Source organism: Ovis aries, chromosome 3 (genome assembly GCF_016772045.2).
Source record: "Ovis aries strain OAR_USU_Benz2616 breed Rambouillet chromosome 3, ARS-UI_Ramb_v3.0, whole genome shotgun sequence".
NCBI lineage: Eukaryota > Metazoa > Chordata > Mammalia > Artiodactyla > Bovidae > Ovis > Ovis aries.
The window spans coordinates 91,272,307-91,300,249 of NC_056056.1; the positions used below are offsets into that span (position 1 = coordinate 91,272,307).

Genomic DNA, 27,943 nt, shown 5'->3' on the forward strand with positions numbered 1-27,943 from the left:
GTTTTTGCCCACCTGCTACCGCTACTGCTAAGTCGCTTCAGTCGTGTCCGACTCTGTGTGACCCCATAGACGGCAGCCCACCAGGCTCCCCCATCCCTGGGATTCTCCAGGCAAGAACACTGGAGTGGGTTGCCATTTCCTTCTCCAATGCATGAAAGTGAAAAGTGAAAGGGAAGTCGCTCAGTCGTATCCGGCTGAGCCGTATCCGACTCTTAGTGACCCCATGGACTGCAGCCCACCAGGCTCCTCCATCCATGGGATTTTCCAGGCAAGAGTACTGAAGTGGGGTGCCATCGCCTCCTCCGAGTTTTTGCCCATAACCATGTACAGTTTTGCAACAGAGGCTAGTCACATGAGACACACATCTGGATTGTCCTGTATTACTGCATTTTTCTTGTTCTGAAAATCCTTGACATTACAGCTGACAAAAATGAAAACTGTGATATTTCAGATCAGTTTTCTAAAATCTTTTATGCTAAAATCACATGCAAGGATTGACTGAGACTACTAATTTTGACACCTTTAAGATCTGTACAAAAGGGTGTTGTCTTGAAGCAACAGATCAGTGAGTGCCATTTGGGATATCTAGTTTTACCTATAAACACCATCCTCATGTATTCATCTACACCGTCTTATACATGACACACAGCTGTAGGATACATAATTTTGCGGTCTTTATTTCCCTTTGTAGTCATTCTAAGCATCTTAATAAACTGCTGTATTGTGCTTAATATAAAATAAAAGAAAAAAACTAGCACATAGTACATCTCCAATCTGTTCAGCATTTAACGCATACTTTTTACCAGTGATGCCGATCATGTGTTTGTGTTTCCTGTTCAATGTACAGTTTTAATTTATCCTCCCTCCTCAGACTGCACACTGATGATTTAACAATAAAGAACAGAGTCTGTTCCTGTGCTTTGCACACTGGGGTTCCTCATAACTGTTGGCTTATTAAAGCCTAAAGTCCAGTAGCTATAGGTTATGAAAATTCCCCATTAATAACAGATTAAAAATCTAGGAAGGCCCAAAGGGAAACAGGAAACACTATGTTCCTCACTGACAGTAAAATTATCGTATTTCCTGAATTATTAAGATATACATCTTCACACCGTAACATTTCTAATCATGATATATTTTATAATCATTATAATTGATATCATAGTGTTCCTTTTTTCCTGAGAAGTTTCATTATCAAGCAGAATTGTGGTGTATTTCATAATCTAACAGTATCTTTGACAAAAGGAATTAAGATCTATAACTAATCAAACAAAACAAGTCTATCCTCCATCCATGAGTATAAAGCTATTTCCTTACCTACATAATTTATAGTTTCCATCTTTAAGTGGTAATTAATGAAGATCACAAGATTATCTGAATGTATTTTATTCAAATATGAAAGATTAAATAAATTTCATATTAAATTATACATTATTTTCATGCATTTCTCGTAACAGTCATGATATTCTACTTATAATCATAGGAGATAATTTTCCATACAACTCCACATAAATACATACATACAAGTATACATGCACACATAAATAAACAATGATGGATTACTGAATTAAATTCTTGGATTGCAGAACTAACTCTTTTTCACTGATGCTGTGCTTTGGCCTAAACACCAGGTCTATGGTAGTTAAATTAAGACACAGGGAGGGACTTCAGTTACATCAAAAAGTTGAGGAGGGGCTTCCCTGGTGGTCCGGCAGTTAGGAATCTGCCTGCCGATGCAGGGAACACAGGTTTGATCCTGGGTCCAGAAAGATCCCACATGTTGAGGTGCAATGAAGCCCATGGGCCACAACTACTGAGTCCACGTGCCTAAGGCCCATGCTCTGCAACGAGAGAAGCTACGATGATGAGAAGCCTGTGCACTGTAACGAGGAGCAGTCCCCACTTGAACAACTAGAGAAAGCCCATGCACAACTAAGACCAGAGCAGCCAAAAAGAAATCTTTAAAAATGAATGAATAAAAGCCAGCGTGCTTAAAAAAGAAAAAGCTGCAGGAGGAGGGTCTGGTATATACAAGGAGTAAAGACAGGATGGGAGCAGATACCACAGCTCCCTGACCAGCAGCCACACAGTGGTACAAACACCCCTTCAGCCATGGTTGTCCTACTGCAGGAGAGAAGGCTGTCCCTCTGTGTGGTCTCATCCCTGAGTTTCTCCATCTTTCCCTTCTTCCCTTCCTCTTCTCTTAAGAATCCATAGCTGTCCCTGCTCACCAGCCCCTAATATATCACAAAAACAAACAGAAAACTTGGAGCAAGCCCAGGAAGTATGTAAGATCTCATCAAAGACATTCCTCAGGACGCCTATTGCTGCCACTCTTCTTTCCCATCTCCCTAGCCCCTACTCTTGGCATTATCTTCAGTACAGTTAGAATTTTAGTGCTCAATGCACCAAGCAAATTTGTTTACAGGCTCTGGAATGAAAAGTGGGAAAACACAGGCTTCAAGGACAGTAACATCAACCAAATTACAAGCAGAAATGTTGGTCTGGGGTCTCTGGGATAAGAAAATATAAATGCTAATAGCCTTCACAGAAGCAGATGGAAAGCCTACTGAGTGGGTAAACTAACCAAAAACTATAAATTTAAGCTATAAGAGAATGTATTACCCAAGTCAGAAACACATACTATGGCAGAAACCAGCCCAATAATAACAGAGTAGCTGAAGACAGATCAGAAAACTTGTAAAAAGGAATTCTGATCATCTGTTTACATATTTAGAAGAAGCATAAAAAATGTTAAGGCTCTTAATACTTGAGAATATCAACAGAAGGCAAAAAATAGGGCAGCCACTAGAAAAATTAGTTTCTACTCAGTCTGCCTTTTTAATTTTTTTCAGGGCAGTAACATATCAGTAACTACATTATTAATTCATACTTACCGAAATCTAGAAGAGAAACAATAGTTTATCTCTGAGGATAAAAATGGCTTTAAAATGGGTTCTGTTTTAGATTCTTTTTAACATCCAGCCACGTTGTAAAAGCTCAAGAGGGTCCAAAAAGCCTCTTCCCACTCCATCCAGTGTTTCTACAAAACTTCCCTATGGAAACTATTAGACTTGGATGCTAATTTAAACAGCTTATGATCCTACTCACCTTGGTTAAATATTCCTGAGGAGTGGGTGCTGGAGTGAATTCACAATTTGAAAAGACAGTTCCTTCCCTTCTTACATCTAGAATAAGTTGTGCGACATAATTTTCCTGGAACCGTGTCCTTTTTCCTAAAGCACCTGAAAATACATATATTAAATTATACTTAGTAACTTGCCAACCAGAATACCATACAATCATAAACAGTAGTACTTTCAGAGTGCTTTAGAGCTTATGAGGTATTTCCCCCATTTCAAATAAGAGAAACCTGAAGCCCCATGATGACTTTAAAGTGACTTATAAAGTTATAAAGCCAGGAAGCTATAGGCCCAGAACTCAAATTTCTGCCACTAGAAATTCCCCATACTTACCTTTGCATTAATCTCCCTCCCTTCTCAAAAAAGAATGCATCCAAGGAGAAGAAATACTCTCCTCTCCATACAACAGATGAAAAAGTGTTAAGTTCTGAAGTGTAGTCTTGGTTGCTCAAGATTACACGTTTTTTAGTATCAGAGCCAGAGCTTAAAGCCAGGGTCTGCAGATTCTACATCCCAGTCTTTCTATTACATTATCTGGCTCCATATAAGGCCAAATATTGTTTTTACTTTGTATCTGAAATAGCTAGCTGCAGAACAGCTTTAAGAGAAGCACAAGCTCTAACATCCATTCTCTGGTGAGACTCAGATTACAAAGACTCTTGATTACAAAGACCAGTCTAAGGAGTCTGGATTTCATCCTGTGATGAGTCTGGCTCTATATTATACAACAACCATTGAAACATATTATACTAAAAATAGCTATTGAGATGGTCTAGCACAGCTTACTTTTTTATAGTAAGGCGAGAGCTGAATGGAAAAAAAATTATAATCTGATTCTCATTTTATATTTGTGAGCACATTTGTATTTTTAAGCTTTTCGATCTTAACTTGGAAAAAAAATATGAAGAACTAACTAGTAACTACATCAACTGTTAAAGCTGACTATGCTGAGTACCATGATACTAGTTTTATAAATGATCCCCCCAAAAAGTCTATTAGGATCAAAACATAATTTCTAAAACTAACTTCACAACTTATACTGAAAGTGTTAGTTGCTCAGCTGTGTCTGACTCTTTACAACCCCAGAGACTGTAGCCCGCCAGGCTCCTCTGTCCATAGAATTCTCTAGGCAAGAATACTGGAGTGGATAGCCATTCTTCAGATCCATTCCAGGGATCTTTCCAACCCAGGAATCAAACCGGGGTCTCCTGCACCGCAGGCAGATTCTCTATTGTCTGAGTCACCAGGAATCCAAATTACATGTAACTATATCTCAAATATAAGACCCCAAGTTACACATGGCCATTATTCCCAAAGTTATGTTAGATATTTAATAATTTTCCCCATACAAACAATGTAATAAAAGGTGGCTAATATTCCAGACTAGGCCACTAAGTTATATTTACCTCATATCTTAAGGATTTTACTGACAGGACTACCTCAATGAGCATAGAGTTTAGGGACTAAAAATGGGCCTCAAAGATCATCTAGACCCAACCTAGAGAGGAAAAACAGGTTCAATCATTCCAGCATTCACAGATTGTTGTTTCAACACTCACACAGCCCAGGTTCAACAGGTGTAAATGGTGTGACCAACTGCTGATGTTTAACTTTCATGAATGTTTTCAACAGAGAATGTCAGTATTTTTAGGCTAGGGACAAGGAGATACACTAAAAGAAAACAATGTTTCTTGTTTGGTACTCAGAAGAAACACAGATTTTAGGAAAAATTCTGTAATTTATTCGTTCATCCAACAAATGTTTATTGAGTGCTTACCATATGCCAGGCAGTATTCTAAGACAGTGAAGAAGCATCTAAACCAAAGTCAAAAAACCTCTGTTCTTAAGGAATACAAGAAAGGCAAGATAGAAGCTACAGGTAGGTATCTGCAGAAAAGGGCAATGTGAAGCCAAACTACACCTGAGAATCTGGAGGGGTCTTGGGAAGCCCACAGTCACAACTCAGTGGGTGAGGTTCATTTGTGTACTGCCTAGCTATCATACATTACCCAAATGTCTAACCAGATTAGAAAATAAGTGAGCATTTGCAAGAATAAAGAACATATAGCTTCAATTTTCTTCTAAACCTGTTAACTCTTTAAATAAAATCTTAAAAACATATTTTTGTAAAGCAACCAAGAGGACACAGATAATCAAATACCACCATAAAATACAGCCAAACCATCAATGTATATACTAGTTTTATCATACATCAATTATCCACAAAAGGTTAAAAATCTTACCTGTCAAATCAATTTGTAATCTGCAGATGTCTTTAGCAATACTGAACTGATCTTTTGCTTTTTTATATTCATAATAATATAAATATATATATGCACATTCCAGATGGAATTGAACAGCCAAACATCGACCTGAATTATCCACAAACAGATCCTTTAGCTTCATCACTGTAAGACAAAAGATGAGACACTGAAAAGTAGTCAATATCTTGTAATAACCTATGACACAAAATAATTTCAAAAATGATTTATGTATATTTGAATAATGAAATCACCTTGCTGTGTACTTGAAACATTTTAAGTCAACTATATTTCAATAAAATATATATATTTTTTTAAATGTGTGAGAATAAAAATACATTAGTAAGTAAAACATTTAGGGCATAATATATAAAATACATATATTACATAGCTCTTACTCTTAAAGAATTTCAAGTCTGGAAAATGAGGACCATGTACTGTAATAGTTCATAGCAAGCACTGTCTGAGCACTTACATGTTCCAACCTAGACGCTAAGGACATTACATACATTATCTCCTTTACTCCACACAGTCCTAAGAGATTTCATTCATGACCCTGCTCTTTCTTATTTAGAGTGTCTGTCTTAATCATGCCGCCCAAAATATGGCAATACAGGTGATGATACAACATACCAAGTCAATCTGCAAAGAGTTAAACAACACGAAAATCTAATGAAGAGGAGATCAATATACAGTTTTCCACATAAAGAATGTAAAATTTCTTCCTTAAAAGGAGAAACAGATGTGTATCTGGATGTATCTGAGACAATATGAGTATCAAGTAGAAAATGAGTAAGTATTGGCTTGAAAGTGAAGTGAAGTCGCTCAGTCGTGTCCGACTCTTTGCAACCCCATGGACTGTAGCCTACCAGGCTCCTCTGTCCATTGGATTTTTCAGGCAATAGTACTGGAGTGGATTGCCATTTCCTTCTCCAGGGGATCTTCCTGACCCAGGGATCAAACCTGGGTCTCCCTCATTGTAGACAGACGCTTAACTGTCTGAGCCACCAGGGAAGTAAGTATTGGCTTAGCAGTCATATTGTATTTTTCCAAACACCTCAGATGAAAAGATGGGAGTACAACAGCCTAATAACATAGTATCTCTAAGAAGATGACTTTCAAAATAAAATATATATATAATAAAGGGGCTACTGGCATACACCAAGGGGGTGTCCAACAGGTCACCTCGTCCATCCCTCTACAACGTCCCTGACAAACTGTCCCTCACAACGTCTCCAGCAACAGGATCAGCATTTCACAAAGCAATTCATGTGAACAGAAGGACGGTGGACGACAGAAGATACACTTACAAAGTCCAAAGACTGAGAATCCGCTTTCTACTATTCAACCCGAAAGGAAAGTGCTATCGACTGAGCCCTACTCTGCTCGGCACTAGGTATTTTACATGTTGTGCTAATTCACACAATGATGTCTTTAGGGCTGACATCAACCTCATTTAACTCATGAGAAAACTGAGCTTAGTCAGCTTACTGACTAGTCAGCTCGGCTGAGAAGCGGCAAAGCCAAAATCTGAATCCACACTTGTTGGGAAAAGGGGAAGAGGGAGTTGGCAGAGGAACGACCAAGGTGTAGAGGTGATGTTGCAAAACATAATCTATATATCTTCTCACCAAGTAATCTGACAGAAACCTATAGCTAAGAAACAGACGCCCTTTATCTTATCATGAAGTGAAAATAAAATGAGCCTGAAAAAAACTGTTTTCTATATACTGCCAGTCCTTTAAAGAGATTCTTAACTCAGAGAAGCTAAATCAAGATGCACAGGTCTTACTTTAAAAGGCAGACAGGCATCTAAACACGAACTTCTCACTATGAAAATCCTTCAGTAGACTTCCTCCATGCAAACCAAACTCAAGAAAACCTGGATCTGGGCTCTCCTGGTGGCTCAATGGTAAAGAATTCAACTGTCGATGCAGGAGATGCAGGTTCAATCCCTGATCCAGGACGATCCCACATGCTGCGGAGCAACTAAGCCTGTGCTCCGCAACTACTGAGCCTGTGCTTTGACGCCCAGGAGCTGCAACTACTGAGCCCGCATGCCCACAACTACTGGAGCCCACGTGCCCTAAGCCTGTGCTCCACAGCAAGAGAGCCACCACAATGAGAAGTCTGCACACCCAAACTAGAGTGTAGTCTCCACTTGCCAGCAATGAACAAGAAAAAGCCAGCCCAGCAACAAAGACCCAGTACAGCCAAATAAATAAATAAATAAACTCTTTTTTTTTTAAAGAGGCAGGTGGAGGTGCAGGGAGAATAGGGTAGAAGGAAAACAGAGACAGACGGGAAACTTCTCTGAACAGATCTAGTTACAGAATTTTGACTCTGGAATCATGTAATTATTTTACATATCAAAAAATAAATCAGAAAGAAAAAAGCAATCCCTAAAAACTGAAAACAAATGGAAAACTAAAACTCTATATAACAAGTTGGTGACAAAGAGTAATTGCAAATGACTTAGAGCACAGTATATATCCTTAATGTAATATATTGAAAGGACAAAGACAGTTGCAAAGACATCTTGAGCCTTATTTAGTGGTCTTACTGTTAGTTGGCATGCTGGCGCTGCTCTCAAATTTTTTATACATGTGACAAAGCAAGTCATTCCATTTATATTGTTTGGCACAAGATTTTCAGTTTAAAAAATGGACACACATATGAAAGCAAAGATACTGACACAATGCAAGGTTAAATTTTTTTATCATTATTATTTCTTTGCTAGTATCATACTGTTGAAATTATCCTAGTTTTTAACTAACTTTTATACCTGAAAGTCTCCATGATTATCTTTCTCTTTAAAAATTGTCTTGACTATTCTTACACACTTTTTCTTCCAGAATCAATTGGCACGTTCTCTCTTCAAAATGTTTGTAACTGCACTAATTGTAATTTCACAATTGGCATCTTTTTTTTTTTAATTTTTATTTTTACTTTATTTTACTTTTACAATACTGTATTGGTTTTGCCATACATTGACATGAATCCACCACGGGTGTACATGCGATCCCAAACATGAACCCCCTCCCACCTCCCTCCGCACAACATCCCTCTGGGTCATCCCCGTGCACCAGCCCCAAGCATGCTGTATCCTGCATTGGACATAGACTGGTGATTTGATTCTTACATGATAGTATACATGTTTCAATGCCATTCTCCCAAATCATCCCACCCTCTCCCTCTCCCTCTGAGTCCAGAAGTCCACTATATACATCTGTGTCTTTTTTCCTGTCTTGCATACAGGGTCATCATTGCCATCTTTCTAAATTCCATATATATGTGTTAGTATACTGTATTGGTGTTTTTCTTTCTGGCTTACTTCACTCTGTATAATTGGCTCCAGTTTTATCCATCTCATCAGAACTGATTCAAATCTATTCTTTTTAACGGCTGCGTAGTACTCCATTGTGTATATGTACACAATTGGCATCTTGACAATAGTGATCATCCTATTCAAGATAACAGTATGCCTTTAACATTTTCTTAGTAAAGTTGTACACTTGACTTCATTTTGGTCTTGAACATTTTAAGAAATTCCTGGGTTAAATCTTCTTTACCTTTTCTTTGAAATATAACTGACATATAACATGCCATTAGGTTCAGGTGTACAACATGATTCAATATATGAATATACTGCAAAATGATCACCACAGTAAGCCTAGTTAACATCCATCACCACATATAGTTACAACTTTTTTTCTGGTGATGGGAACTTTTAAGATCCACTCTCTCAGCAATTCTCAAATATACAATACAGAATTATTCATTATAGTCACTATGCTGTGTATGTAAGGTGAAATTTTTCAACAGCTTTACTGAGATGATTCATGCACATACAGTCCACCAACCTGAAGTGTGCGATTCAATGGCGTTTCGTATATCCCAAGAAATGTGTGACCATCACCATAGTCAACTCTAAAACATTTTTATCACCTCAAAAATAAATCCTGAACCCTTTAGCTATCACTCTCTTCCCCTCATCCCTCCCATAGCCCTGAACACCACTCATCTACTTTCCAATCCTAACTTTACCTATCCTGGACATTTCATATAAAGGAAATTATTTATCATGTAGTCTTTCATATCTGGTTTCTATAATTTCGTATGATGTTTTCAAGGTTCACTTGTGCTGAAGTATGTTTCACACTTCATTTCAGTTTATGGCTAAAAAATAGTATAATAGAAACCACTATATGAATATACAGTATTTTGTTTACCCATATATCAGTTGATGGACACATCCATCTTTTAGCTATTATGAATAATGCTGTTATAAACATTCATATACAAAATTCTGGGTGGACCTATGTTTTCATTTTTCTTGGGTATATACACCTAGGAACTGCTGATCGATGATAAATATATGATGATTCTATACTTAAGAAACTGCCAAACTGTCGGAGAAGGCATGGCATCCCACTCCAGTACTTTTGCCTGGAAGGTCCCGTGGACGGAGGAGCCTGGTAGGCTGCAGTCCATGGGGTCGCTAGAGTCAGACACGACTGAGCGACTTCACTACCACTTTTCACTTTCATGCACTGGAGAAGGAAACGGCAACCCACTCCAGTGTTCTTGCCTGCAGAATCCCAGGGATGGGGAAGCCTGGTGGGCTGCCATCCATGGGGTCTCACAGAGTCGGACACGACTGAAGCGACTTAGCAGCAGCAGCAGCAGCCAAACTGTATTCCAAAATGGTTATACCATGTTATATTTCCACCAGCAGTGTTCCAACTTTTCCACATCCTCAACAATATGATTATCTCACTTTTTTAAAATTACAGCTAGCCATGTGGGTGTAAAGTGATATCTTATTGTAGTTTTGATTCTCATCATCCTGATGACTGATATCAAATGTTTTCTCATGTACTTATTGGTCATTAGAATGTCTTCTCCAGATAAATATCTGTTTATATCCTTTGCACATTTTTTAATTGAGTTATTTGTCTTTTATATTACTGAGTTGTCAGAGTTCTTTATATATTCTAGATACAAGTTCCTTATCAGATATATGATTTGCAAATATTTTCTCCCACTCTATGGCCTGTCTTTTCACTTTCTTGATAGTGTCCTTTGAAACACAAAAGTTCTGAAAATTTTCTGAATAGACCTTGCTACAGGTTCATAATCTTGCTATAAAGTCCAACTTTCCTATTTTTTTTTTTTTTGTTTTTGCTCATGCTTTTGGTGTCACATCTAAGAATCTACTGTCAAATCTGAAGTCATAAAGATTTACCCCTATATTTTCTCCTAAGAATCTTAAGAGTTTTAGCTCTTACACTAGGACTCTAATCCATTTTTACTTAACTTTTCTATATAGTGGAGAATCCCATGGACGGAGGAGCCTGGTAGGCTGCAGTCCATGGGGTCGCTAAGAGTCGAACACGACTGAGCGACTTCGCTTTCACTTTTCACTTTCATGCATTGGAGAAGGAAATGGCAACCCACTCCAGTGTTCTTGCCTGGAGAATTCCAGGGAAGGGGGAGCCTGGTAGGCTGCTGTCTATGGGGTCACACACAGTCGGACACGACTGAAGTGACTTAGCAGCAGCAAGGGTCCCATTTCATTCTTTTGCATGTGGTTACCCAGCTGTCCCAGCACATTTGCTAAAAACGACTATTCTTTTCCCATTGAAATATTTCATATGTAAAGCAAATAATTACATTAACATTGTTATTAACAAGATTTTCAGTTTAGGAAAAACATACAAATGTCAATATAAACACTCTGAACAGTTAAATTTTAATTGGAGCTCTTTGGTCAGGGTTAGGGACTTGACTGGGATTCAACCAATGTGTTTGCTAAGAACGGTCTCAAAAAAGGGCCTCAGCTGGCTGCTTGCCTAAGTCTGAAACTTGTGTTATGTGTTCCCAAAACCAGGCCTGGTGACTTGACCTGCTCAGCCAGCATGTTTGCAAGGTCCACAGCTCACCCAGAGAGTCTGCTCAAGATCAGTCAGAGGCTAGAGTAGTGTTTGTGGGGACTGGGGTCTCAACTGGTGTGCTCAAAAGGGCCAGGGACTCAACCAACATTCAAAAGAGCCAGGTCAAGGACTAAGCTGTGGGTTCCCCAAGGTCAGGGCCAAGGGAGCATGTAGAGACTGACTGTGTACAGGAAGACTGTACACACACTTATACTGAGGTTAATGGGAGCCTGGTCTTTCACTGTCAAAGAAAGGAGTTAGAAATCTGGAAGAGAGAAGACTAAAATAAATTCTGCGATACTGGATTGGAATCGGAGATGATGCAATTCATGGTTTTTAATACATAGATAAACACAGAAATAGACACAGATGTACATGTGTACTTACATATACACATACACATACTTTCCAGCTGTGGCTACTGAAAGACTTTAAAAGGCACCAGAGCTCCTTGGAGAAATTACTGATTCCAGGGCCAGAGCAAAGTAATACAAAATAAGGAAGGCTAAAGCATCTTCTTATATCAGAAAATAAAGAAGCACTCAAAGATATGTTGAAAGGGCACAGAAGCCAACTTGAACAAGCCTCAATTGGCCAAATGTGGGACATAATGAACGCCAAATTGTAATCCATTGAATGAATTTGGAATCTGTGAGTGCACACTAATGTCAATATATAAATGCATAAATTCAAAGTTTACTGAGGAATAGGAGACTTATATGGTATTTAAGTACATCACCATACAACAATTAATTATAAAGAGTGACAACCAAAAACTGGACGCAATCAAATTTCCATCAACAGATAAAAGAACAAACAAATTATGGTATTTCCATATAATGGTACACTACTTAGCAATTAAAAAGAATGAACTATTGCTATAGGCGACAATATAGATGAATCAAAATAATTTTGCTGAGTCAAAGAAACCCAGCTAAACACACACACACACACACAGTGTGAGACTATATGAAATCTCTTTTATAAAATTCAAGGAAATGCAGACTAATATGTAGCAACAGAAAGCAGATCAGTGGTGGTCTGAGAGGCTGAAGGAGAGATCAGGAAGGGTGTAAGAGGATAGGATTCCCAACAAGCACGAGGACGTTTTGGGGAACAAAGTATATGTTCATTATCTCAATTTTGATGATGGTTTCACAGGTGTAAACACATGTCCAAACTTTACAGATTGACATTTTAAGTATGTCAGGTGTATTGTGTGTCAATTATATCTCAATAAAGCTGTTTCAGAAACAAAAAATGTACAGAGAAAATGGGTCACTCTAAGAAAGACTGACAGATACCATCTTAATCAAGTAACCAAAGTTAGTATCCCCAGTAATGAGACCAACTGAAGTCGTGTGCCCCCTGGTAGGACGCAATGAGACTAACACAGCACAATTCCTGTAATAGATCTCTGCTGAAAGACACTGAGGAGCTACGGCAACTACAGTCCATGATCTGGACTGGATCATGTTGCTATAAAGGATGCCTTGGGCACCACTGGCTAATGTTAATAGCAGTAATTAGATATTAGTATTTAATCAATTTTAATTTCCTAATATTGGTGGTTGTATTGTGATTGTACAGGAAAATGCCTTCGTAGGAAAAACACCCTAAAATGTGCAGAAGTGATGGGGCATCAATTCAACGACTTATTTTACACAGTTTCAGAGAAAAAAAAAAAAAGTTCTTTGTACTAGCAACTTTTCTAGAGATTTATGTTTCCAAAAAAATTTAAGTCCAAAATATTAGCAATTAAAGAAAAAATTAAGAACATATCTTGCCTTTCCTAAACAGACTAAATTTTAGGGTTCTCATATAACCCTGGTTGATGAGTTCTTCTTTACAAAAGAATTCTAGGGGGAAAAAAAAAGGAATGACTGAACTATAAAACCACTAGGTAAGTACTTACAATGTATAGACAGATGGCACCTTCAGAGCCAAATGCAGTCACCTAAGTAAAGATGCCAACCAAATGGAAACTTCGTAGAATCCTTGATAGCTGGATGGAGGGTGTCCATCCTAAGCCATGAAGACCAGGGAGGAACACAACCATAGGGAAGTGCCAGCCTACTCCAACTCATTTCCTCAAAAAATTTTTAAAAATCCTCTTCTCCCTGACCTCCATACTTCCCAAGCTTGTCTCCAACCGTCAGCCCTCTGGTTTCTCCATCCTCCTCCTGCCTCTCACCCCTTTCCAAACTTCCCTTCTCCATCCTACAATTCTAATCAGTATCTACTGAATTATTTTACAGGCTTAGAATTGGGCTAGATCCTACAGCGAAGTTAAGCCCTGTGCTCCCCTAAAAAGACGACGGAAGAAGCACTAGGACGAAAAGACACATAATCATTATTCAATATACAGTAAATTTGATTTGAAACTGGGATGTACTGGCCATAAACACCATAGGGGAAAATCCGTAAGGCTGGGATAGTTGAACAAACCTTGTCAGAAGGGCTAGGCCTTGAAAGACGGGTAGAATTTGGTTATAACTCCACCTCTAGACTGTAAGCGTCACAAAAGAAGGGTCCACATGTGTCTTGTTCACTGCTGTTTAAGCCTAGCACTTGTCACAGCTGGTGCTCAATAAATATCCTAACAGTGGGCAAATATTTAGAAACTCTCTGATGGCTGTCACCAACAACACAGAGCTCCAATTTCCTATCCACCTAGCTCCTCTCAGCCCGCTGCAACATCACCTGACACACAACTCCCAACACTGTCCAGCCATTCCAAACTGTTTATTGGAAATCCCAAATACACACAGATGTCTCAAGTCTCTGTGCCTCTCTGTACATGCTACACGCCCTTTCCAACTCCCTAATGAGTTCTTTCTCATTCTTCAAGAATCAGTTCCAGTATTAGCCACTTTGCAAAGCCTTCTCTGGTCTCAAGTTTAGACTAATCATATCCTCTCTTTCATTCCTTCCTCTTTTTCTCTAGTTGAAACACAGCTGATGTACAATATTATGTCCGCTTCAAGTGTACTACATAGTGATCTGACATTTGTATACGTTGTGATCACCACGCTAGCCTAATAACCATCTGTCCCCACACAAAATTATTACAATATTGTTGACCACACTCCTTATGCTGCATTAAGTTTCCATGGCTTATTTATTTTATAACTGGAGGTTTGCCCCCTCTTAATCTCCTTTACCTGTACTGCCCCTCCCACCTTCCTTTCCTCTGGAAACCATCTATTTGTTTTCTGTATCTAGGAGTTGGTTTTCTTTATTCTGTTTGTTTTTTTAGATTCCCTATGTAAGTGAGATCACACAATTTTTGTTCTCTGATTTATTTCACTTAGCACGATGCCCTAAAGGCCCATCCATATCGTCACGAATAGCAAGGCTTCATTTTTTTTAAATGGCTGTCATTCCCTTCTTTTTGTGCCCTTTTCTTCATGTTGTATTTTAGCCTCCATCCCACTGAGTTCAATGATATCCCCAGCAACTACCAATGACCAGATCACAGCAAGAAATTTTGAAAAATTTTTTAATTAAGTATCAAATTACACATGAAATACAAAGTCAAAAATAAAACTGAGAATAATTAAAGATTTTCCTAATTTAAAAAAATGATCTGATGAAATTGGTATGTAAAAATAATCATCCAGGGGCTTCCCTGATGTCCAGTGTCTGAGACTTCCACATTCCTCATGCAGGGGGCCTGCAGTTCAATCCCTGGTCAGAGAACTAGATCCTACATGCCGCAACTAAGACCTGGTGCAGCCAAATAACAGGTAAACAACACAAACAGACAAAAAATAATGACAGTCCAGTACTGCTGTACAAGGAGAAGAAGGAAGGCCAAGAAAGAGCCTACAAGTCAGGTGCAACCCTTAGACTCAAAGTGATAGTGATAACACCCTTCAGGAGCTGCAAGACTGACCACACAGAAGGCAGGACAGACCCACTCTGAAACTGGCTGTTGCTCAACATCAGTGCTATCCAATAAAACTTTCTGTGCTGATATTAAGTACAGCTGCACTGTCCAGAATGGTAACCATTTACCATCAAGGTGGCTTCTGAGCCCTTGAAATGGGGCTAGTGAAACTGAGACACTGAATTCTTTACTTCTCTTAATTAGCCACATTAGTGGCTAGTGGCCACTACACCAGACAGCAGTTACGGGCAACAGAATAGCAGGGTTTTTAAATTTACTAAAAGGAAGCACTCTGTAGCCTTTATGGATCCCAACAAGAAAGCCCAAAGAAAGAGGAAACAACTTTTTTGGTCACAATCTTTCAACAGATCCCAGCATTAAGAAGCTGGCCTACAAAGAAACCCATCATTTTACACCTGGAAAAGACTCACACACCATTTTTACGCAGAAAGAAACTCTTGGTTTGGAAGTAAGACAAGCTCCCTGAAGTCACACAGGGTGTGAGTGACAGAAGAGAAATTGAAAGTCAGATCTTAAAACTTTAGGTTCTGTTAATTATCTTGATTGTGATAATTTCATACGTATATACACATATAAAATATCACCAATTCTACACTTTAAATATGAGTCTTCAGTTCAGTTCAGTTGCACAGTCGTGTCTGACTCTTTGCGACCCCATGAATCGCAGCACGCCAGGCCTCCCTGTCCATCACCAACTCCTGGAGTTCACTCAGACTCACGGCCATTGAGTCAGTGATGCCATCCAGCCATCTCATCCTCGGTTGTCCCCTTCTCCTCCTGCCCCCAATCCCTCCCAGCATCAGAGTCTTTTCCAATGAGTCAACTCTTCGCATGAGGTGGCCAAAGTACTGGAGTTTCAGCTTCAGCATCATTCCTTCCAAAGAAACCCCAGGGTTGATCTCCTTCAGAACGGACTGGTTGGATCTCCTTGCAGTCCAAGGGACTCTCAAGAGTCTTCTCCAATACCACAGTTCAAAAGCATCAATTCTTCAGCACTCAGCCTTCTGCACAGTCCAACTCTCACATCCATACATGACTACTGGAAAAACCATAGCCTTGACTAGACAGACCTTAGTCGGCAAAGTAATGTCTCTGCTTTTGAATATGCTATCGAGGTTGCTCATAACTTTTCTTCCAAGGAGTAAAGCATCTTTTAATTTCATGGCTGCAGTCACCATCTGCAGTGATTTTGGAGCTCAAAAAAATAAAGTCTGACACTGTTTCTACTGTTTCCCCATCTATTTCCCATGAAGTGATGGGACCGGATCCCATGATCTTCGTTTTCTGAATGTTGAGCTTTAAGCCAACTTTTTCACTCTCCTCTTTCACTTTCATCAAGAGGCTTTTGAATTCCTCTTCACTTTCTGCCATAAGGGTGGTGTCATCTGCATATCTGAGGTTACTGATATTTCTCCCAGCAATCTTGATTCCAGCTTGTGTTTCTTCCAGTCCAGCGTTTCTCATGATGTTCTCTGCATAGAAGTTAAATAAGCAGGGTGACAATATACAGCCTTGACATACTCCTTTTCCTACTTGGAACCAGTCTGTTGTTCCACGTCCAATTCTAATTGTTGCTTCCTGACCTGCATACAGATTTCTCAAGAGGCAGGTCAGGTGGTCTGTATTCCCATCTCTTGAAGAATTTTCCACAGTTCATTGTGATCCACACAGTCAAAAGCTTTGGCATAGTCAAGAAAGCAGAAATAAATGTTTTTCTGGAACTCTCTTCTTTTCCCATGATCCAGCGGATGTTGGCAATTTGATCTCTGGTTCCTCTGCCTTTTCTAAAACCAGCTTGAACATCTGGAAGTTCACAGTTCACATATTGCTGAAGCCTGGCTTGGAGAATTTTGAGCATTACTTTACTAGCATGTGAGATGACTGCAACTGTGCGGTAGTTTGAGCATTCTTTGGCATTGCCTTTCTTTGGGATTGGAATGAAAACTGACCCTATTCCAGTCCTGTGGCCACTAGTGAGTTTTCCAAATTTGCTGGCATATTGAGTGCAGCACTTTCACAGCATTATCTTTCAGGATTTGAAATAGCTCAACTGGAATGCCATCACCTCCACTAGCTTTGTTTGTAGTGATGCTTTCTAAGGCCCACCTGACTTCACATTCAGGATGTCTGGCTCTAGATGAGTGATCACACCTTCGTGATTGTCTTACTGTAGGTTAACTACACTCCAGAAACACTGTTAAAAAAGGGTGGCACACAAACCCAGCACTACACCTTCCTATGTCAAGTCTTCAGTTCTATCTCAGACCTGTTGCAAGGAATAAGCCAGTTAATATATCTAAAGACCTAGAACAGTGCTTGGTATGGAGTATGGACTACTGAAATGGGAACAGCATTATAACTATTAGAATTCTGCCCTACTGACCAGTTTAGAGAAAAGTAATGAAGAGAAGATTAGGAGGATCTGGAGAAGATAAGCAGGATCTGGAGTCAGAAACTCCAGGTCATCGTTCTGGTTCATGGATAATCTCTTTGAGTTTCAATTCTTTGGAAAATGAGTTAGCTGGACAAGATAATCTCTAATGGGTCTTTCCAAACTACAGATTTCAGACACTGACTAGGATAAGAGTTGTAGGAATGGAAAAGAAGGATGGATATGGAACCCTTAGGCAAGAACTGATAAGATTTAAGAACTGGCGAGATACACAGAATGATGAAAAACAGTGAGTCAACCTTGAACACAAAGTTTTGAGATTTGGATAACTGAAGTTTAAAAAAAAGATGAAATAAATAAACAAATAAAGCCTGTTGACCCAACAGACATATAGTTATCATTTTAATAAATCTTTAGGTGCTCCATGGTAAAGAATAATCATAACCTTCTGGGTCAAAATGTCAAACCACTATATTTAAAATGCATGCTAAAACCAAAATCTCTTCTCATCAGATTATTTTAATGCTATTTTAAAAATGAAATCCCTATGGATTCATACGGATAATCAGATACTTGTGATTAGATTATAAGTATATTTAATGACATTCATTCCAAAGTATCAAAAAAAATTTTTTTAGTTTATGCATACGTCAGTCACCAAGAAACTAATCTCTTGAACTCTTTGGATGTGGAGACAATATAAGCCTAGAGTCACAGAGCTGTCCGGAGATGTTATAGTGGAATCTCAAAGTATTTTAGCCTGTTTTCTTTGAATAGTGACTTCCTCATAAGCTCATCTTCAAACACCTAAACCTCAATATTACATCTCATGCGCTATATGGAACATGTTTTCAGTACCAGATGCTTCAATAAATGATTGTGCACCCTGAAGCAGTTCTTCAGAGAATCACAGTTTCATTAGTATGAGATCCAAAAGAGGACCTCAGCGTGTGCTGAGGAGCAGACTTTTCAAGATTCTCACTCACTCCTTTCATAGACGTGATCAGTCCAGCAAAGTTATGCTGACACTCTGATGGGCTCTATTCCACTACACTATACTGATGTAACGTTCCTGGACAAAAATATAAAGATCACACTTGCTTATATGTCACAGATTGAAAAAAAAAAATCTTGCCAACTTTTTGATGATTGTTCAAAGGCAACATTTCAAATATAATATTCTTCTCTGGATACTGAACAATATTTCAATATAACTGAATGCTCAGTCAATATTTGGGTTAAATCCCAGAACATTTTTTTAAATAAAATTTTTTATGAAAATGTTGCAGTTTAAGCCATGTGCAGACTTACTTAGACATAGCCAAAATGGACCAATTTACAACTAGATAAAATGAAAAATGTCATTGATTAGCCTAGAACAGCAACATAAAAAATTCTTAGTTGTAAGGCAAAGCAAATGATATGCTGAAATATACTGCAAAAAAGAACAGACCACTTGAAGAATGAGTCACTTAGAGTCATATTTTCCAGGTATCTTAGTTAACCCTTTCTGTTTAGAGAACTATATTTTACGTCTTAGAATTCTCTCTACAACACATCATATGGTTCTTACCTTTTAATATGGTACATTAAGAAGGTATTTTTTTTCTTTTAATAATTAAAGGTCATCATTAAGAACATTAGTCACTGAGATGTGGTTAAGGTAGAGACATAAATGTAGATTTACATAATATGGGATAAAAGGAAAAGGTGTGGCTTTCCCTCTGGCAACTGCATCAAACTTGATTTCCTTCACATTAAGAGAAAGAAATAAAACTCCCAGTGACATCTTGTGTTTTGCTCATTTACCAACACTCCATAAAAGTATAATGAAGCATATGAAATTGTTTAATATGCTACACAGTACAACATAATTACTTTTTTACAAAATTAAATAGTGGCTGAATACTGATGCCATCTTCTTTCAAATGCTTTCACTATCCTCTGGAAAAATCAACTTTCCCCCCATTAGAATCAGTAATGTTCAACCCATCCCTGGCTTTCAAAACTTTATCCGATTTCACGAACTATAAGTTTATCCCCACTTCTCTTTCTCCCTTGCACTTTGTTTATGGAATGTATCTCACTTCATTTTAAAAATATGAAATGACACGAATGGGGGGAAGACTTAGTCTACACAATTTTCATTTTACTAAAAATAGAAAGAGGACAATGATGCCAGTAAATTGAGCATCAGGTCTTAATTTTCTCCAAGTCCAACTTCATATTTCATTTGAAAGAGAACTCCGCGCCTAGGCAAGACTATTATGAGAAGATTCAAGATCCCATATGGTATCTGGGTAGGATTAATTTTCTCATAACTTCTATAATATTTCACTTTTTGAAAAACTCTTGTACAGAAGTTAACTCAGATAAAAACTGCTATCGAGATGGAGGACAAATGGAGTTCTACAATGTCTCCTCTGAAAAGTGAATGTAGAAAAGGCTCAACAGGACTTCCCTAGTGGTCCAATGCAGGGGATACAGGTCCAGTCCCTGGTTCTGGGGGATCCCACGTGCCTCAGGACAACTAAGCCCATGCACCACAACAGAAGCCACTGCACTGAGAAACCTGCACAACACAGCTAGAGAGTAACCCCCGCTTTCAAGGCAACAAAGACTCAGTGCAGCCCAAAATAAATAAATAAAATTTTAAAAGTAAAGGCTCAATAAATGCTAGCTATCACTATTCAACAAATATGCACTAAATATTTATTATTTTCCAGGCATTCTGCTAAGCAGAAACAAGAAAAAATCAGCCTGCAAGGAACTCACAATCTAGACAGTTGCTTACAGTCTTGAAAATACAGATGATTCTGTAGCCTATCAGTTCAGTTCAGTTCAGTCGCTCAGTCGTGTCTGACTCTTTGTTACCCCATGAATCACAGCATGCCAGGCCTCCCTGTCCATCACCAACTCCCGGAGTTCACTCAAACTCATGTCCATCGAGTCGGTGATGCCATCCACCTATCTCATCCTCTGTTGTCCCCTTTTCCTCCTGCCCCCAATCCCTCCCAGCATCAGAGTCTTTTCCAATGAGTCAACTCTTCCCATGAGGTGGCCAAAGTACTGGAGTTTCAGCTTTAGCATCATTCCTTCCAAAGAACACCTAGGGCTGATCTCCTTTAGAATGGACTGGTTGGATCTCCTTGTAGTCCAAGGGACTCTCAAGAGTCTTCTCCAACACCACAGTTCAAAGCATCAATTCTTCGGCACTCAGCTTTCTTTACAGTCCAACTCTCATATCCATACATGACCACTGGAAAACCATAGCCTTGACTAGACGGACCTTTGTTGGCAAAGTAGTGTCTCTGCTTTTCAATATGCTATCTAGGTTGGTCATAACTTTCTTTCCAAGGAGTAAGCGTCTTTTAATTTCATGGCTGCAGTCACCATCTGCAGTGATTTTGGAGCCCCCCAAAATAAAGTCTGACACTGTTTCCACTGTTTTCCCATCTGTAGCCTATATTTGCTCATAAACATCTCTTGTCATCCAAATGCATTAAACCAAAGACTTCTACAGGAAAAAGAAATACTGTTTCACAGTTCTGTTACTTCATTGCATCACTGTACACTTAGTGAAATATCACTGTATAGACAAGTAAACTCCTTACATTTAATAAGTCAATCTGCTACCACGTTAGGTTTAAATCTCATAGCAGAACAAATATTGTTTCCTATATACCAAGTTCAAGCTCAGAATATATTTTTTTACATATAAAAGTCAGATCTAATTGCCCTTGGTTGTTCCACAGTCTTACATAACCTAACATCCTGAACAAATACAGACTAAGTCCAAGATTTCCTCCTATTTTCAAAATGCTTCCCGAGGACTCTCCTGGTGGCTAAGCAAAGAATCCACCTACCAGTGCAGGAGACGCAGATTCGATCCCTGATTTGGGAAGATTCCACATGCTGAGGAACAACTAAGCCCTGTGCCACAATTACTGAGACTGTGCTCTAGAGCCCGCAAACCACAACGACTGAAGCCTACGGGCCCTAGAGCCCGTGCTCCAGAACAAGAGAAGTCGCCGCAATGAGAAGCCTGTGCGCAACCAGAGTAGCCCCAACTTGCCGCAACTGAAAGTCCAAGCAGCAAGGAAGACCCAGCATAGCCATAAACAAGTAATGCCTCCCTAAAAAGCCTAAGGGCTGGAGAAGGAAATGGCAACCCACTCCAGTATTCTCGCCTGGAAAATCCCGTGAACAGAGGAGCCTCTTAGGCTGCAATCCATGGGGTCGCAAAGAGTCGGACATGACTGAGCGACTTCACTTCACTTTCACAGATGGTTACTAAACTTACGATGGTCATCGTTTAATAATGTATGCAAATGTCAAATCACTATGTAGTACACCTGAAACTAATATATTGTATGTCAATTATATTTCAATTAAAAATTAAATGAAAAAAGAGAAAAAAAAAAAGCCTAAGGGTGACTTGCAACAAAGGCATTTAACGGGGCATGTGGTTTCCAAGTATTTGGTAAATTTTACACTTTTATTCTAGGTATATTTCCATATGTACATTATATATTACAATAAAAATAATGAAAAAACTACAAAAATGTCTCCCTACCTACTGTCATCCTCACTACACTTATTTTCTACCAAATATTATTAATTAAAAAAATGAATTATTTCTTCATGTACTCAGGATATAGGATAAATAACTTCCTGTTCTGCATGTAGTTCAGCACAATTTACTCCAGTTCCAATTAGTTAGGGATTATTTTCTTAATAAAGGGAGTTTACATTTGTTTCTAACAAGGTTTCTTACATTAAGAAACCAAGAAAATATTTAAATACCTTTAGGCAATTTGTAATAAAATCAAGGTGAACTACACAGAATAAATCACTTAAGTCTGTATTAATAATATAAATAACACTGATTGACTTTTTAAAAATTCAAAGATAAAAAAGAAATCCTATAATCTGACATCCTAATAATTTGTGATAGTCCAAACTCAGAAAGAGTGGAGAAGCAACCTCAGACAAAAAGTTACCATATGCTGTCAAGCAATAAATGAAAAAGGAAAGTCTCAGCCAAGAAAACAGAACAGAGGTACACGCTCAAAGCAGACAAAATTTGCAGTATACCTTGATCGATGCAGTCTTCAGCAAGAGCAAAAAGCTGAGGTGAGCGCTCCTCAAGCAACTGCTGGTGAATATTCACACATCTCAACGTCCACCATGGCAAGCTCTAGAAAAAGGAAATACCAACATAAGCTGAAATAAAAGGACCCTTTGGTAAAAAATTCTACATTAACTCAAATCAACTTTTAGAATTTTTTTACATTTGTGAGATTAAATTCACTCTTCAGGAAGCTTACCCACCCACGGCTATGTCTTCAGTAATAACACCAAATCCACTGCCCTGTCTTCCATGAGAACAACATCTCTTCTCTGTTTACTCAAAGCCAGCTGGGCTTCCCGACATCATTTTCAACTTCCCATTTCCCCCTTTAAAATGCCTACTGTCATCGCCTGGCTCTGCTACAGCACTCTACCAGCACCATGATCCAACACCCACCATCCCAGGAGGCCCCCCACTAGAACCTCCTGTAGGGTGATTCTTCCCCTTGTCTCAACTTCCAGCACGTGTTTCCACCTCCCTTTGCAAACGCAGCCCCCCATACTCGTGTATGCCATCCTAGTTTTCAGTGTTGTCAGCCAGCTAGCCAACAAGATGAGGAGCCATGCTTCACTCATCCCTGTATCCTCCTTGAAGCAATGCATGCTGAGCACGCTACAAGGTAAGAAATAGCCTGGGTTCAGATTATTCCTCACACTGAGAAGACCTCTGCCACACCTTCTTCCACGGAACCCTTCTCCCAGAGAAGAGATTAGGGCACACACTGGTCTCTCACTCCCCTGAACTTCCACACTGGGCCTAGAAGTTAGCACCACACGGGAGAGCTCGTGTTCTTCGGGTGTGTAAGTACCTGGTCCTTACAGTGTGGAGGGTGGAGACCGTGTTCTGTACACTGTCTTGACTGATGCACAGGCTGACAGCACAGTAGCCTTTTCTCAGTCTCGGGTACTGTCTTACTTTTCAACACATCCTGATTAAACAAGCTGATACAGAAGCATACACAGTGAAGATCAAAGTCTCTCTTCTGCTGCCTTAGCATCATCCTCCATCCCCAGAAAAATCCATGACAGAGGTTTATATTCCTCTAGGCTCTTCCTCTATACACACATTTGTGTGTGCAAATAAGAAGTATTAACTATTTTTGATAGGTTCATTAAATTACCACATATGATCATGCATTAAATCATCTAAATTAGTTATAACTATGTTACTTTGAATTATACTGTCCAAAGGTGTGAAAATTTTTCTTTCTTTTATACCAATACCTACTAATTGGAAATCATGCTTAATTACCAAAAGCATTTTCTGTTACTTGAATTTAATTTCTTAATTTGATCAAGGGGTAAAACTGCCTGTTTCCCTTCTAAACTGCTACACACAATGGCTGCAACGATAAAATCACAAATGAATTCTGACTCTATGACAAAAACTTTTCTAATTACTAATGCTATTTCCTCAGGCCATGTAAGGAAAAGAAAGGTAGAATTATCTAATAGAAAGAAGTTTCACATCATTTTTAATTTAATTCCCTGAGTTGTTGCCTCGTTTTCATTCTTTTCCTATCACGAAGCTAATGAAGTCAGTCTATATTCCAATTATCCATCCTTATCTGCTGTCAGCAGTAAGTGAGTCAGGTCTGGCAACATATTCTTTCCTTTTCTAGACATGGGAATTAAGACAGATCCAGTCAAACAGACTGCCCTGTTAAAAAAAACATACGACTTAAGATGCTCAGCTCTTAAAAATCAGATCTATAATCTAACTCTTCAATCCAAAATCTTCACATGAGAGAAGGGGGAGTGTGAAACAAAGAAAGAAAGCATGATCTATTTTTTTTTTTACTAGAAAATAAAAGTGCCTTTTTCTATCTGTCAAGAATCACTTAATAGAAAATCTGAGGCGTTAATGAAAAAGGAAACTTGAAGTCTTGCTTTAGACAGTTCCCAGATCCTGTCTCCTGACTAGAGCACTTACTACTTGCTCTGACTGACAAGTCATACTAGTGAGTAACCTTCTAGAAGGCAGGGTGCATGAGTGTACTCAAAAGAAACCCAGTCACTGCTTGCCAACTCAAGTCCCCTTTATAAATGAGGAAACTGATATTCAGAGTAATTCACTGGCCTAAGGTCACAGAGATGGTGAGAGGCTAAGCCAGACAAACTCTGGTCTGATTCTGAAGCCAAAATTCCTTTTACTCAACATTAACATATTACTAATAATGGTCTATATACTCCACAGACTACGGAGTGGGGAAAAATCATCTTTTATTGTTTCACAAAAATAAAATCATTGTTATTATTAACAAAAAATCAACCTGATACATTCCTGCTTAATATGCCTGCTGATGAAAGTTTTCCATCAAGAAAACTGTATCACTAACTCATTAATGACCATTAGTCTCACTAGAAAGAAAATGATACCATTTAGCAACCTCATATCTTGATGATACTTTCTTTAGGGTCAAGTACTACTCAGTCTATAAGATCATTTAACTCAAATCAACTTGGAAAAACATTTTTTTATTCAAACTAACATCACTAAAAAGATCAAAGATAAGGCCTTATATCTGCTAGTATACACTGAAACCCATCAAGTAAAAACCCTTACGGTACAACTGATTCCAAACCTTCTAGCTCTCAAGAGAGCTGCTGAAAGAGGCATGATTCCCTTTTTACCTCTTCTTTGCCTCAACTTAAATGCTCAGGAAAATAAGCCCTTATACAGTACAGACCAAGTCCCCATTTTATCCATAGAAATATTATTTCTTTAACTTTCTCAGCCAACACGGAAACTGGGATATTTCACATAAGATTTAGACTTACTATTTCTGGCAGTACAGGGTCTACATGCCTAAGTTGCAATGATCAGGATAGGAATCAGGAAGCTTCAAGCCTGTGGGTCAGAAACTGTCCTCTACCTGTTTTCCTTTAGCCCCAAACCAAGACTGGTTCTTACATTTTTGAAAGAAAGAAAAGAAAATTTTGTGACATGTGAAAGTATATTAAATGTAAATTTCAAAGTCCATAAATAAAGCTTTATTGGTATACAGTCACACTCTTTCACATATTATCTGCAGCTGCTTTCACACTGCAAGGCAGATTGAAGAGTTAGCTGCACACAGCTAAGAAGCTGCAACAGAACCAACACACCTCAAGGACTTTCTTCAATTCTCTCTTGGGGTTTTTATCACCTCCTACTGCATATTAGCTTTTCTCACTAATTTATATGTAACCTAGAGAAACCACACAATGGATACTGAACAAATGCTCTACTAAACCCAACCCAAATATCAATCAGTGCAGGACATGAGCCAAGAAACAGTAATAGTAATTAAGATCTACTGTAAGTGCTATGCATACTTCTGGCTACTGCTCATTATCCTTACATGAAATTCATAAAAGACTGTGATGGATGTTTCTAAACCCACTTTTAAGATTCAGAGAATGAACACTTACACACATGTATACATATATTCAACACATATATAAATTCTGTTAAAGAGACAATGTTTCATTTTATACTAGTCTAATCTAGTTCAGTTCAGTTGCTCAGTAGTGTCCAACTCTTTGCGACCCCATGAATTGCAGCACGCCAGGCCTCCCTGTCCATCACCAACTCCCAGAGTTCACTCAGACTCATGTCCATCGAGTCAGTGATGCCATCCTGCCATCTCATCCTCGGTCGTCCCCTTCTCCTCCTGCCCCTAATCCCTCCCAGCATCAGAGTCTTTTCCAGTGAGTCAAGTTTTTGCATGAGGTGGCCAAAGTACTGGAGTTTCAGCTTTAGCATCATTCCTTCCAAAGAAATCCCAGGGCTGATCTCCTTCAGAATGGACTGGTTGGATCTCCTTGCAGTCCAAGGGACTCTCAAGAGTCTTCTCCAACACCACAGTTCAAAGGCCCACTTGACTTCACATTCCAGGATGTCTGGCTCTAGATGAGTGATCACACCATTGTGATTATCCAGGTTGTGAAGATCTTTTTGTACAGTTCTTCTGTGTATTCTTGCCACCTCTTCTTAGTATCTTCTGCTTCTGTTAGGTCCATACCATCTCTGTCCTTTATCAAGCCCATCTTTGCATGAAATGTTCCCTTGGTATCTCTAATTTTCTTGAAGAGATCTGTAGTCTTTCTCATTCTGTTCTTTTCCTCTATTTCTTTGCATTGATCTCATTAATCTCATTAGGGGAGATTAAACTAAATACCTAAGGAAGACTTAGAAAATAAATATACCAAGACATTGTCAGCATCACATCTAAAGTCTGATGCTAATCAGCACAAAAGTCACATCTGGGTCTGAATCTCCTGGCTCCTTTTTTTCCTTACCTGAATAGCTGTCAGTTTATGTCTTATATTCACTAAGATAATTCTTGCTAATAACAGCAGGATAGGCTTTGCGGTCAGGCTGTAGATTGATTCACCATCTAGAACAAGCAGACTCAGAACAAATGCATCCAGTCCTTTGATCTGAAAAAAAAAAAATATATATATATATATATATATATGATCAAATAATTTAGAAAAAAATTAACCTTTGTATGTCTTATAAGGATACATATTTTCCAGTTAATCAGCTCTGAAACACAATCATTAATCTATTACACAGCTACTGGCACTGGACCAAGTCCTAATATTATAAATGCCTTTAGAGATCTACAACTCCAGCCTGCCCTGACCAATGACCACCCATCTGCTTATACTTTAGAGGAACAGAACAATCCAGAAAATGCTACGATTAAAGAGGCACCATTATCTTACAGATTTAAAAGTGTTTTCTCAGTAAAGCCATCTCTATGTGAAAGTATTTATATTAAATACCTACGTTTCATATATGCTTCACCAGTTAGCTAATATCATTACAAACCACAACTGCCCCTTAATTACTATCAGGTCAAAGAATAACAAAGTCTTACATATCAGATGCTGAGTAGGCATACAATCATGGACCGACGTGAACAGAGCCTGCCCAACAGGAAGGTCTGTGAAAAATCCATTTCTCAACTGAACGGATTTTCTACACTGGACCAGACACTCACGTTTTTAAAATGTGGGCTGAATAATTTTGACAGTTGCCACAAAATCAACAGCAGGAATGCTCAACATCAGGAACACAGGCTCTAAGTCACCAACACAGGATGGAGTCCTTTTACTAGTTTATTCGTTTATTACCCATTTATTAGTTTTACTTTTACCCATTTATTAGTTTG

The 27,943-nt window shown here is 38.7% G+C and overlaps 1 protein-coding gene across 7 annotated transcripts in view; it reads right to left on the reverse strand.

Moving 5' to 3' along the window:
- Positions 1-27,943, reverse strand: part of TTC27 (tetratricopeptide repeat domain 27) — a 181,215-nt gene that overhangs the window by 142,656 nt on the left and 10,616 nt on the right. For 5 of the 7 annotated variants that reach the window (XM_004006035.5, XM_060412317.1, XM_042246296.1 and 2 more), the window contains exons 4-7: positions 27,063-27,203; positions 22,743-22,845; positions 5,387-5,551; positions 3,112-3,245 (exon numbers count right to left, since the gene is read on the reverse strand). In XM_004006035.5, coding sequence (XP_004006084.3) covers positions 3,112-3,245; positions 5,387-5,551; positions 22,743-22,845; positions 27,063-27,203 — 543 coding nt within the window. The remainder of the gene's footprint in view (positions 1-3,111; positions 3,246-5,386; positions 5,552-22,742; positions 22,846-27,062; positions 27,204-27,943) is intronic. The other 2 variants (XM_042246298.1, XM_060412318.1) reach the window with 1 other exon arrangement.